The sequence below is a fragment of the Taeniopygia guttata genome, chromosome 7 (genome assembly GCF_048771995.1).
Source record: "Taeniopygia guttata chromosome 7, bTaeGut7.mat, whole genome shotgun sequence".
NCBI classification, from domain to species: Eukaryota; Metazoa; Chordata; class Aves; order Passeriformes; family Estrildidae; genus Taeniopygia; species Taeniopygia guttata.
This window is the reverse complement of record NC_133032.1, coordinates 6,764,828-6,778,370: the sequence shown is the minus strand read 5'-3', so window position 1 is coordinate 6,778,370 and position 13,543 is coordinate 6,764,828. Positions and strand designations below refer to the sequence as shown.

General features: G+C 39.6%; 1 protein-coding gene across 1 annotated transcript in view; it reads left to right on the top strand.

Moving 5' to 3' along the window:
• Window positions 1–13,543, top strand: part of SLC49A4 (solute carrier family 49 member 4) — a 70,991-nt gene that overhangs the window by 35,415 nt on the left and 22,033 nt on the right. Inside the window, exons 4-6 of the mRNA XM_030277155.4 lie at window positions 3,615–3,744; window positions 8,801–8,909; window positions 9,519–9,586. Coding sequence (XP_030133015.4) covers window positions 3,615–3,744; window positions 8,801–8,909; window positions 9,519–9,586 — 307 coding nt within the window. The remainder of the gene's footprint in view (window positions 1–3,614; window positions 3,745–8,800; window positions 8,910–9,518; window positions 9,587–13,543) is intronic.

The window sequence follows — 13,543 nt, the reverse complement described above, 5'->3', positions numbered from 1 at the left end:
CTCAGCTTAGCTCTGTTTCCCTGGAGAGCTGGGAGCACAAGGTTCCTTCTGACTGCTTCCCTGTGCTCTCTGTGTCCCATGGGGTCCAGAAGTGGAAGGAGAGCTACTCCATGGTGGGTAATAGTGAACAGATAGCTCTGTTCACCCATGGGACAAAAAATACCTGGCAGGTGTGGTAGGGTACTATTTGTCCCCTTAAACAGCTGTGCAGAAAACTAGGCTCAAACTGACTTCACAGATTAGTAGTAAAGGTTTTGCAGAATGTAGGAGAACAAGAAGCTGGACCCAAATCACTTCTCCACTTGTTCAGCAAGTGTGGTCAGGTTTGGTGTGACTTGTTCTATCAGATACTATGGGAAAGCCAGTTTCACAGGGTAAGCACTGCATTTCTAATGAGCTTGTTGCTTTTGTGTGAGCTAGCGTTAAATAAGCAGCCTCCAAAGTTAGATGATGTCTTTTAAAAGACAGTAACGATGTGAGTTGTTAACTTGGGATCCGTAGTGTGCCAACAGTGTGCAAATTTTCCAAGGACTTAAGCTCAAACATGATTACAAAGCAATTGCTATAAACCCATTCTGAAATTGCTCTGTTAACTCCAGTCTCTTCTGTGTTTTAATAAATTGCTGTTACTTTATCTCAAACACGGACTCAGAGCTCAGCTGAATTGCCACAGCATCTTTCTGTGGCGCCTGTGTTATTGCACATTCTGGTTCACAGCTCAAGTAGTACAGATGTAGCAAATCAGGATTGAATTATATTACCTGAATCATGTAAGGAAATGAATTATTCTGGACTGCAGCCAGGGCTTCCAGCCTTGTGCTGTCCTAAATATCAATGTAAAATCATTATTTGTTTAAAAAAAAGTGTGTGTGTGTAAGGGGCCCTCATGCCTCCTGGAATATTCCCCCAGAATAAGGTGGGGAGGAGGATTTCTGGTATTGAAAAGGTTTCTGTGCTGAGTAGCCTGTCTGAAGGGAAAAATACTTGGTTATCAAGGAAGCTTGTGGCTCTGTGAACCTCTTTTTTTTCCCTTTTTTTTTTTCTTTCTTTCTTCTTTTTTTTTTTTTTTTTCTTTTTTTTTCTTTTTGTCTGTTTGGGGTTTACACAAGCATCAGGGTGCCTGCTGGGCTAAGATGCAGGCATCTCTCATGTCACAAGTCACTGTGGCATGGTACCCAGCTTTTGTGAAGCATTCCAGTTTCACTCCTCAACAATTACACTGATATGTACATATCTGTGTCTCTGCACACTAATTTATGAGTTGCCCCGTTTCATGTGCTTTGCTCTGTTTGACAGCATCCATTCCACTTTTGAGAAGCTGGCAGCTTCTAAAGAAGAGCCTCTCTTGTGACTGCAGCTCCCTCACTCTCAGCATTGACCTATTTCTTACCTTCTTGATTTTACTTACTTTCACTCACTACTTACCTGCCCGGGAAAAGATTTAGATTGTATTCCTCTTCCTCTACTCTGGTAAATTAAATGATGGAAATAAGGGTGTGGGTTTCCTATTGAGGAAAGATTTCAATATGTGAGAAATCAGATGTGTTTGGCAGTACCTGGAGTTTTGATAGGGGTGTAAGTATTGTATACAAAGCTAAGATGGCACTAAAAACTTATATTCTTCAGCAGAGGAGATGCTTTTGTTTCCACAGTGAATTCGTCACTTTTCATTTATGCACAGAGCAGAGCTATCCAGGCAAATTTGTTAGCCTGCAAAGTGTAACACTGGGAAACATTAAAGAGTTGCAATAAAGTACTACAAGGACAGCATGCTGAACTTAGTAATTAAAAAAAATTTAAAAAGAAGGTTACTATAATGCTCCTACTACAGCAATTTGACTGGAAGAGAACTTGAAGCAGTGCATAGATGAGACCCCAGATGGGCACCTGTTATGAAATATTTTTGTGATTTAAATATTTTTGTGATTCTTGAGAATAAAACATAATCTTTCCCCTTACAGCATTGCAGTATGACATGTTAAATACTAAGGACCTTGGACAAAATTTATGGGATTGTGTGATCACATTCTTGATTGGCTATGCCTGTCTGCAGTCTTAAATCTTACGTGATTAAAATGTGCGTAATATGTATGCCTGTAAACCTATATGTAGAGAGGCAGCAGGGGGGATAAGCATCTTTTACTAAAGAGCTGTGTGGAATCATCCTGTAGTGACAGAGCATCTCATCCCTTTCTTAGGTCTGGGGTGATCAGTTACCTCCAGTTCTTTATTCACTGCTCATGGGCTCTAAAACAATGTGCACAAAGATAGAAATTAATCTGTTTTCTGAAGAGCAGAGGAGTGAGAAGGTCTAGTTAAAGTGCCCTTGGCCCTTGAAACATGCAGTTATACCACAGCAGGAAAAGAGACACCACGTAATTCAAAATGAGTCTTTTAGTATTTGATGATGAAAAATGGCATTGTCACACTCCTGATATGCCTTTTTTCCCATATGCCAAATAGAGGCATTCATTTCCCTTCTCCATCTCCAGCTGATCTATTTAGACTCTGAGTGTTATTTACTTTTCAGTTTCCTGAATTTATTTTCTTCTAGTTTAGCAGAAGACCTGGCAAAGTGCCAGGTTCATATTGATTTATTAAAAAAGAGAAGAAAAAAGAGAAAATTAAGGCAATTGAGTATCCAGCTCTGCGGGAATTTATTTGTGCTGTCAGTGAACACTTCTTTGTTATAAGATCACAAGTTCTTTTAAGATAACACACTTCAGCTATACATTTTTCTCTCTATCAGCAAAGAATCTTGTTTTCAGAGGGGATAGGAGAAATACTGAGATTGAGGACTGTGGAGAACATGATATACATTGTAAAAGGCCTGTAAAACAAATTAATTAGACTGACTGTGGGTAGAGTTGTTTCTCCTCAGAATGTCTGCTCATGGGACGTATTGTTTTCTATAAAGTACTCATCACTTTTCAAGCTCAGGTCCAAACTTGTGCTTTGAAATTTTTCAAAGATTTTGAATTCCTGCTGCTAAACAAGCAGAGCATTCACAAACAGCTGTATTCTTTCTTTTTCCCGCATCTTACCTGTACTTTTTCTATTCATGAGCCATGGCTGCTTCTGCACTTTGCTCTTTATACTCTGTTGCCATGTAGTGCTGTTTGTGTCAGAACTGCTACCTTGCTCGACCTTTTGTTTGCCTTCATCATCTTATGCAATGAATAATTGTTATTCCATGCCCTGGGGCTTCCCCAGTCCCATCTGTTTTAAGTCTCTAGCATGCTGTTACCTGCACTGAGTTACTGCCATTGAAAGGAAACGTGGCCAAATCCTCATATTGCAGTTCTCTCTCAAGAAAAAAAGCAAAAGCTTTCCTTTTGCTTCACTGAGTTCCCTGTGTGTGAGCCTTGTTCTCTGTAGCACCTATCACTGGAATGGACTGCCAGTCTCACTGATTCTCCATCTCAATTTGAAATCTTGTTTGGGGAAGGTGAAAGAAATTCTCCGTCAAGTTACGGAATTCTGTTGTCAGGAGCAGTCAAGCACTTGTGATGGGATTTATGTCTGAGGCTGGCTGATAACAGCACCACAGTGAAATAAGTCTCTCAATGCTAACATCTGTTCTTGGTTTTGTTTTTCTTTGCCCTCTTATTTAGAATTTGGAATGGTTTGCCTGATATTTTCTGCAGCGTTGGCCTACTTCCCCTCGCGCCCTCCATTCCCCCCCAGCGTGGCTGCAGCGAGCCAGCGGCTCAGCTACAGGAGAAGTTTTTGCAGACTCTTAAGGTAGGACCTCATTGGGTTTCCACTTCAAAGCAGATCAGTGCCTAAGTAAATAAAAACAAGTGTGCTTTAATCTTCTCATTCAGCAAACAAGTTGGTTTGTAGTACTTTTAAACAAAATAAAATTAAATATTAATGTCAAGACATAAAAGGATGCTAACTGCTAAAGAGCAGACATTAAATTTTAAACCACTGCGTATAGCTCCACTCTTCATGCCAGTCCTTCAGCACCAGCAGTGCTTTAGTCGTCCTCTTAGCATGGCTTTTCTTATGCAATGCTTCTGTTACATCAGGTTATACAAGATTGTTAAAAGTGAGCAGTGAGAAAACAGTGAACAACACTGGGCAAAACTAAGTAATTTTTTTCTGTGCTTATTATATTGGAATGAATTTGGGGTTTACTTGTCTTTTGAAGGATTATTCAGCTGCTTTCATTCAACCACAGAAGCAATGAATGAACTATCTAAAACTGTTGTATGATCTAGTAAATCTCATTAATTGTACGTTAAAATATGAAGTGGGAATAAGAAAAATGTCTTCAGGTGTGTTTCTGGATAGGCTCAAAGGTGAGCTAGCTTGCTTTGAATTTTTTAGATTAAATAAAAAGGTTATAAAGAAAGTGACAGTATTGCAGCTTCTCCCTCTTGGGTTCTTTTGCTAAGACACAGTCCCACTTCCCCCAGTGTTTGTACAGTGTCTTGTATAATGCAAATATGGTCTCAGAGGAGCAGCTAAAGCAACTGTAATATTAAGGGTGAATAATTGTGAAGACCCATGCCCTGTGATGATACTGCACAGAGGAACTTTCTGGGACAAAGAAGAGATGTTTCCCTGGTACAGAATATGACTGACTTCACTGGGAAGCTTCTGACTCTTGCTGTAATTGTTTGTGGAGTGATGTAGGAGCTGAATCTGCATATAAAGAGCTGCTTGAAGCTTGATAATTGTGCAGCTTTAGATATTTAGTTACTACAGACCTATTGTGGGCTGTACTTTCAATAATTGTATTTAGAAGCAGCGAAAACAACTCATCCTTTGTCACTGGGTTTTCTTCTCTTTTGTTTTTGGAGGCTTTTTTTTTTTCGTTTGGGGGAGCAAGATGCTTAATCCTGTTTGTTCATCCTGGAGCAGGCTGGCACTCAGGAGGTGTGAGTACAGCTGGGTGGTTAGTCTGCTAAGTGACCTATTCAGGGTATTAAAAAATAGCAGTTCCCTTAAGGACACTTATCACACACAATAATGCTGTTCTGCGCCCAAGCTGATAGGCCGTTAGACCCTGCCTGAGGGCTGTGTTGTAAAAATGTTGCTGTTGAACAGTAATCCAAACAGCAACTGGCTTTGCAGGTGAAATATAAAATTTTAGTTGACAGTGCTCCATTTGGGAGTTTTATAACCATTAGATTCCATGTTCAAAGTGTTGTAAATAGTGGACCTTGAGATACTTGTAAGGTCAGGATGTAAACAGCAAAACTGGCTTACTGTTAACAATAACCAATGAAACTTAAGAAAACAAACTGGACTTTTAAGTAAAGAGTATAGTTTGCAGTGTCTCCAAGAACCAAGAGTGCTTTTTGAAAACGTAGACAGGTAGATAATTATATCTCTCTTCCCTTGGGTCTTGCATTCTTCCATGCTACCCTTTATCAAAGGCACTTCTTCATTCCTCTGTACATGAAACAATCAACAGTTCATCATTAAACTCACTTATCTTGGGGAGCTGTTCAGTAACAATCTGTCATTCAAGGGAGTTTTATAAAAGGAAATATCTGCCATACTTCAAGAGAAATCCATCATCTAGTTCATTAGGCTTCTTAGCTCTGTTGCCTGCCTAATCTAGGCTTCATCTTGGCCCAGAGAGCCTTTCATTAGATTTGGTGGTGTAGACTGAAGGTAACCAGCAGATGAGTACCAGGAAATCATGATTTCCTTTTATTGTTGACTTACCCTTTGGTGTATGAACTGTGTGCACATTCAGGATGTGTATTTGCATCAGCTGGCGGGCTCACCTAGCGATGCACCAGATACATGCATGAGAACTGGGATGTTCATACTTTCCCTCTCTTCTCCACCAGGCTGCAGTTTTATTACTTCAAAATAAAGCAACATAGCATAACTTTACCATTGAAGTCACTGACCTTTTCTCCTTGAACACCAAGGGGATCTATCACATCCTTGCAACTCCCACACTCCTTCGTGCCGTCAGGTCCTTTGGCAACCTTCTACATGAGCTGCTTGTTGCAGAGTTATTACACCATCAACAGAGGTCAGCCATCCCCTCTGGGCCCTTTTTGGGGGACTTTCTTAGGAATTTGATTCTTCCTTCTGATTTGGAGGGTTCCTCCCTCTGACAGATTGTATCAATTAGTTGATGTCTGATTATCTCCTGATACCAACTCTCTCAGCCTGCATTGGGAGACAACAGATTGGTCATGGTTTGGGAGCTAAGCCCAAATGTTTTAACAGTCTATCACACACTGTGACAAGTGTAGCTTAAATTTCCATTAGAAAATGTGTGGTGCCTTATCTCAGTTTCTTGGGTGAAGCAAATACGACTTGTTTTTATTTCCCCAGTTCAGGATATTCCACAAACTTCAATGGAAAGAAAATTCTAATACAAGTAAATGGTTGATAAGTCTTAAAACCTGCATTAAAAAAATGCATTGTGATTTTTGTTTTGAAGTAATACGATACTTTTAGCCAGTTACATGGCTTTTATATTTTCTAGGGACCATGTAAGCAATTTTGAAATTTTGTATCAGGGGTTTTATGCATCATTATTGCTTTAATGATACTTTCATCAACAACACCATGTAGTAATGGAAACTGCTCAGATTGTGCCTGATGTTAATAGGCACTGTCAAAATTACTCTGAAAACAATGACTGACTTTGATGGAGCTCCCCTCTGAACCAGCCTGTCTTACAGATTCTAGTGGCGTTAGGTTTCTGAAAAAACAGAAGAAAAAAATCAATTCATATTCCAGCATAATGCTTTAACAGAGAGTCTAATTCTGATATCCTGTCATTGCTGCTAGGATAGAAAACAGTGTGGGTTTAACGGCTGATGGTGTGACAGACAGCGCATTTTTCTACTTTCAGTGGAGCAATTGCAAAATTGCAAAATCTGTGCACAAGTGACTGGAGCCATGAAAAGTGTAGCTGCTACAGAAAATGTGTGTTTGGAATGGCTTTAGCCAGCCTGAGGTATTGCTGGGCAAGGGGGCAGAATGACACCTGGTGATCAGTATCTCTGTCACTGCCAGGCTCCCTTTCTCCTGGCCACCTTCCTTGCTGTGGAGACTAGGCAGGGGAGCAGACTCTGTCCCTGGAGATTGTCATCATGCAGAGCTGTCACTGCAGGATTCGTACTAGGGGTTGGATGTGGCACAGAGCAGCTGTCCCACAACACAGTCTGTCTTGTTGCTTGAGTTACAGAAAACAAATACACCCCAGAAAACTCTGAGCAAGTAAAGGACAAAATTCTCCCTCCAAAAGTAGCTCTTTAATGAAGTTGAGGTCCAGGTAGCCAAAGATTTTGAATATTCAGCAAATGTTATTTCAGAACACTGTATTCAGACTTGTTTCCTCTTGGCAATCTACAATATGGCTCTATAAGGTCCATGCAAAGTTCCCTTTTATTTTATTCAACAAATGTTGAAATGGCTTTCACATGGATAGTATTAAATAAAATCAAATACCAAGGTGATACAAGATAGACTAGGATAAGAGTATGGCATTCTTAAAAAAGGAAAAAAGTTGTCAGGAAGACAGTAGCATTCAGAGAAATATAGCTAATTTACAGAAGAGCTGAAAGTTTGAGTGTTGTTTTTCTTTGCATTAAAAGATGAATCTGACATGAATTATATTGAAAGGGGAGGATATGTTCATGCTATGGAAATGTGTTATTCAAGAAGAGGATGTGTGAAAAAGAACAGTGCAAAAAGCACTGGCTGCTGTGTTGTGTGTGGAGCATCTAAGGGAGTAAAACAGCGTAAGCTGCAAACTTGTGAATGTTTTGGAGAGTAATTGAATCTCTCTCTCCCTCTTGGCTTTTGTAACTGTGTGCTCTCAAATTGCCACTCCTTGCCAAGGAACTGGTACTGATCAGGATCAATTTTATGTAAATTGTTTGAGACCAGAGGGAGCCATGTTTCGGGTTACACAGATATCCCGTGGGATAACTGACCTTGGAATCACCGTAAAATCTTTTCAGTTTAAAACATTGCTGTTTCAGTTTCCGAAGTATATTTTCTTTCCCATTTGAAACATTTTTGAGGAAAACTTGGATGTCTCTTAGCAAGGATTTCACATTTGCTTTCAGTTACAGTAAGTGGGGGAAATTTTTGGTTAAATTCCTGTTTAGCTCTATACATTGAAGATGATGATACAGCTTTGACTGAATACTAATAGTTGAATATTAAACACTGAATACTAAAGGTTGAATACCTGGGGGGAAAAGCAAGTATGTTGACTATTTAGAGTATTATATCTGTTTCTGGTTTTTACTAGTTCAGATTGCCAGAATTTTCCACTCTTGCAACCGTGTCTGCCTCATTTCCAGACCTTTCCTTGCCTTTCACCAAAATAAAGAGAATTAGAACAGGCTTGGGTTGGATTTTTTTTATTTTATTTTTTAAGTGCAGTTCAAGAGGAATGGATCTCTGATTTTATTTTTGAAATAAGCTTTTAATCTTTTAAATTAGTGCTTATTATTCCTAACATACACTTAGGCTAAGTAGGTTGCCCATGCCAATGCATGGGAGAATTGCTTGCAGAAATGAGAAACATATGAGCCCAGCATTTTTTACAGAAATCTTTGAACTATGTGGAGAGACTGGCTTTTTCTAGTGTCACAGTGCTAAGGTGGTAGCATTTCAGCCACTAGGAATTCAGTGGCATGGCTGGATACCTTTCTTGGTTTCCCTGGCTCACTCCTCCTTCAGACCTTTGCTTTGCTTGATGGGCAGAATGTAGATTCTAGGGTGTGATTTACTCTCCTGGCTAATGTTGGTGCAATTTTTGGCATAAGCGGAGGCTAATGGCAATCTTTTATCTTCACAGCAATTTCCGATTCTTGATGATTGCTTTGGCCTATGCAATACCACTGGGTGTTTTCTCTGGCTGGTCTGGTGTTCTGGATTTGATATTAACACCCATTCATATAAGCCAGGTAAGTAGCTCCTGACTGATAATCAGTAGCTATTTTGTAAGTAGCATGTTTTTATTTTGTGGTAGCGTGCAGTTTTATCAGATTTTTATGTTTAACATGCTGTTAATACATATGGACCACTTTACTCTGAAATTTCAAACAAAATGAACTGTGGCTTTGGCATCCCAAACTGTCAAAACTCTCCCTACTGATTCTCCATCAGTGGTGAGTGTTTTCAGAACTGTACATGCCTTTTAACAAAAAAGAAGAAGTAGGTAAAAGTATTGTTGGCTGCTGCATCTCTAGTGAAAGAAAATAATGTATGCACGGTGGAAAAGATGAAGTGGGGAGAAGATGATTTCTAAGCTTTTGATAGAGTATTATAAAAAAACAGAGGACATTACTCAGATTCCATAAAGAGAGGTCACATTTAGGGCATAGACTACTTAGTCATACTTTCTTGTGGTGAATTTATTTCCCAGAAAAAGCTTTGCACTTCAGGTTATTGGAGAGAGCTGGTGTTAGCAGTTTGGAGCTCCTGCACAACATTTGTTTTGAAAGTAACAACATCTTATTTTCTAAGCTTTAACACATTTCTCTATGTTTTGTTTCGTTTTTTTTCCCTGTCAGGTGGATGCAGGCTGGATTGGATTTTGGTCTATAGTTGGAGGTTGTGTTGTTGGCATAGCAATGGCAAGGTAGGAATAATTACAGGTCCTTCTCCATTTCTTCAACTGTAATTGTCATTTAGTTTATCCTCGTAAAAACAGAACTTGTTTTCTCTCATCTTTCAGAAACTTGAAATGGAAAATTCCTTTTGGGGTTATAGTGTATTTCTAATAAAGCAGTAATTTGTACCATGTGAGTGGTTGCTGGGGATTGAGAATGCCACATGCATATACCTGAATTTGGAAGTCAGATTCTTGTTCCTGACAATGGCTTCCTGTATGCTGCTTTTGAAGACAGCTCTGGTGAATTCAGCTGCCTGGTATGAGGGAGAACCTCATTGTAGCACATTTGGAAAGCATTGAAGAAATTATTTTCCGTCTCCTTCCATTACCACTTTTGGGTATATTGTTTCCCAGAGGGATATAGGGAATGTAGCACAGGCAGCCTACCCACAATAACATTACGTTCCTCCACGGAAAAATTAGTCTGGGCCCATTTTGGGCAGGTTGCTGGATTCCTGCATAGCCTAACTATTTTCTGCTGTATCCTATGGGCTGTAGTATGGGTGTCTGTATGCTTTTTGTAAATCCAGACACAAGCTGTCTCTGGCCATCATAAATGCTGATGACATTAGGAGTGGAGCAGCAAGAAATGGATTGCCTTTCCAAAAGGCTGCTGTTTCTCATTCATTGAGGTCCTCTTTAGGAAAAGGGATGGTGGGTGGGAGAAAAAGTCTTCTAGGAGGTACCTGAGCAGTGAGTTTTATTATGTGATTACAACCAATCACATGTTCCCCTTACTTTGGGATATCTGAGCATTGTCCTGGCTTTTCTGTGTCCACTCTTTGGACTCCGTGTGCAGGTATCTGCAGCTGTTGCATGGTCATGGTGTTGTAGATGGAGAGAGTGATCTTTTTAAGACTCTTCTTTTTCTTTTTGAAACTCTGTTGTTTTCACTTGCTGTGCTTCATCAGAGTACACAATGCATAAAGAAATGTGAGGTTTCACATCCTGATATTTTGCAGGCTGCCTAGCAACTGCAACAGGGAGAGGAAAAAACTCCTGACCTAGGGAAAAGAAACAAGCGCTTCTCTCCATCCACTCCAGATGCAGGCAAAAGGACTTAATCTAGCCAAAGTTCATGCCCTGATTTCCTCTAAAAAGAGTTGCTTTTGATTAGCTAAGCTCAGATACAATATTTTCTCTGTAAGAGAATAGATGTTTAAAAGCAATTGCTGCAAGTAACACAGATGCCAGAGGTTGCATGTTGAAACAGGTAGACTGCCATTTTTCATCATGAGTTAATCTCTAGTATATTGGGAACATTTCAATAGTAGAGCTCAGATGCTCACTTTACTAGGAAAGAATCTGCAAACTCTCTGTCAATATGCAAATCTCAGTCTTTATGGTAGATTAATTTATTTAATATATTGCCTGGGTTAAGTTTCAGGAAATGTAGGCAGTCCCTTTAACTGCTTCAAAATTGACTTCAAACCTTGTTGAATGCCTGTATTTTGTAGCATTTAGTAAATTTAAGAAATACCAACAGTCTGTCTCCAAATATGCCTTTCTAACTTGGGCAATGCACAGTTCAGATGGGAGGGTTTGCATACAGAAAGGGAGGGAGGAGGTGATTTGTCACTTCTGATGGATGACTCTCCCTCCTAGGCCTATTCAGCATTTATCTGTGTAGGGTTGAATCAATGACGAGTCTGACTGTAATCTGCTGAAAGTTGTAATTAGGAAAATTAAGTAATGATTCTTGTCAAAGCTGACAAGTTGATATATTTCAGTGTCAGAACTGTGATTTGCCAAGCAAGCAGCTCTCTCCCTTAACCACCTCTCAAGAAGCTGTTAGTTTTGGGGTGGGTTTTTTTCCTCTTTTTTTCTGCTAATTTGTTAAAGCAAAATTGGTGCATCTTAGGAATTTGCTCCTTTCATTTTTGTCAATGCACATTCTGTAATTTAGAATTTTTAACAATCTGAGACCTGCTCTGGAGCATTAGGTCCTGTACATCACAGTAGGTGTTAAATCATCTGTATTTAAAGTAATGCCCAGTTTGGAAATTTGTTCATCTATCTCATTTTCAAAATCCTGCAAATTTCCCTCAGCATTATACATAAATTCTTTTGCTCTCCACCCACTGCTGTCCTGATAGCCATGAACTTACATGTTTAGCTAATGCGTTTGATGCATTTTTATCATTGAAAAGCCTGGCCTATTTTGGGCAGCTGGTAGGTGCTGTACCCTTTGCTGGCAGCTTTCAAATGCTGCTAGTTTGAAGAACAGCAGTGTCAAAGAGCAGCATTCATATAATTGCATAGAAACATAAATCTATTCCCTTTTCTCAGATTTTTTATATTTTTTTCACCACATTTGCCAAGGACTATAGATATTTCTGAGGTTTTGTCCTCTGCAGCTCAATTTCAGTTCCTGCTTCTAACCTGCAGTGTAGTCAAAATGCTGGAACTTTATGGCATGGTGATAATTTCCTTAGCAACAGACACTGTTGTCAGCAGTGCAGGTTTGTGATTTTAACTGTAGGATACAACCTAGGGCTGGATCTGCTGGGAGGCTGGAGTCTGTTACCAGCAGTAGGCTCAGAGGTCTGTGTCTGGTAAAGAATACACCTTCTCTCCTGCTGTGCCTACTTTTTTAGCAGTTGCAGGCAACCCCTTATATGCTAGATGATGTAGAAGGATTTATACAGAACAAAGGTTTGAAATCAGGTACAGGGTCAGAGAATAAAAGTAATTTCTCATATTTTTTGATTGAAGCAAGTGTTATGAAGAGTAGACTAGATTTAGTCTTCTTTATTCTCCTGTAACCAGACAAGAAACAGAAGTCTTTCAATTACCAAGTTAAGGCTAGGTTATTATGTCATCTTTTTTTCTATTATTTCTATTGCTGGCTGAATCCAATAGCTGAATAAACCTTTACTTTGGGGTACATTTGACCCTTTTGGAGTTCTATGGTATGTGAGAGCTTTTTGGAGCACACTGCTACCCAAACTGGGATCTTTGTGTCAGGAAGAGTTGCAGCTGCTTGGTAAAGGTAAGTATTTTCTCTGCTTAGCTGTAATGGATTAGATGCATATCAACCTTCCATCTCCACATATTCTTGGTGGATAGAGACCAAGGATCCTCGAGAGATCACCCCCAGACCTGTAGTCTCTGAATGCCCCTCCCAGAAGGCTGAGATTTCCCACATTGTTTCATTAGACAGGATCTAATGCCTGTAAGGACAGTGATGTTGTCTGCTAGCAGGCAAAGCAGGAGTCTCTGTGGAACAAGCTAGAAGCTTACACTTCAAGATGCTTCTGCAAAGCTTTTAAAATTGCTGATTTTGACCCTAGTGATCCCAAAGAATAATTAAAGAAACTCACTGGCAAACCAGTGAGGCAACCCTGATTCTTTGATTGGATCGTCATGAAAAAAATCCACCAGTAGCAGCTGACCTCTGGCTATTGGATATGAATGCATAAGCCACTTGAACACTGCAGTCATAAACTTCTCAGATTATATGCAGCATTGATCTCCCACTACTGCTTATTGAATTACTCACTGCTAAATTCAATGTGGAATTCAGGCATGGGGAGAATCAAAATACAAGGAAAGAAGTTGGTTTAGGGAGCAGAGAGTGTTTGAGTGCATTACTCCTACGTCTCTTACACTATATTTGGAAGTTCTCAAAATTTTGGCAGCATTTCCTGTTTTATCAAGTAAGCTATAAGGTATCTGCTTATAGAGTGATCTTTGTCAGGGCAGAGAAGGCAGCTGGTGGACAGACAAATTTAATTGTGGACCAAACTAGGTGGATTATACTGCCATTAGCCTAATCAAGGTAGGAGCCTGTCAAGGGGGCAGAAGATAGGCTTTAGAAATACATAGCTAACCTGTCCATCCCAAAATCACATCTCCTAAGCAGGAGATTATAGAAAATTACTCATTAATAAATGATATTGCCTTTTCTAATATATCTTTCCT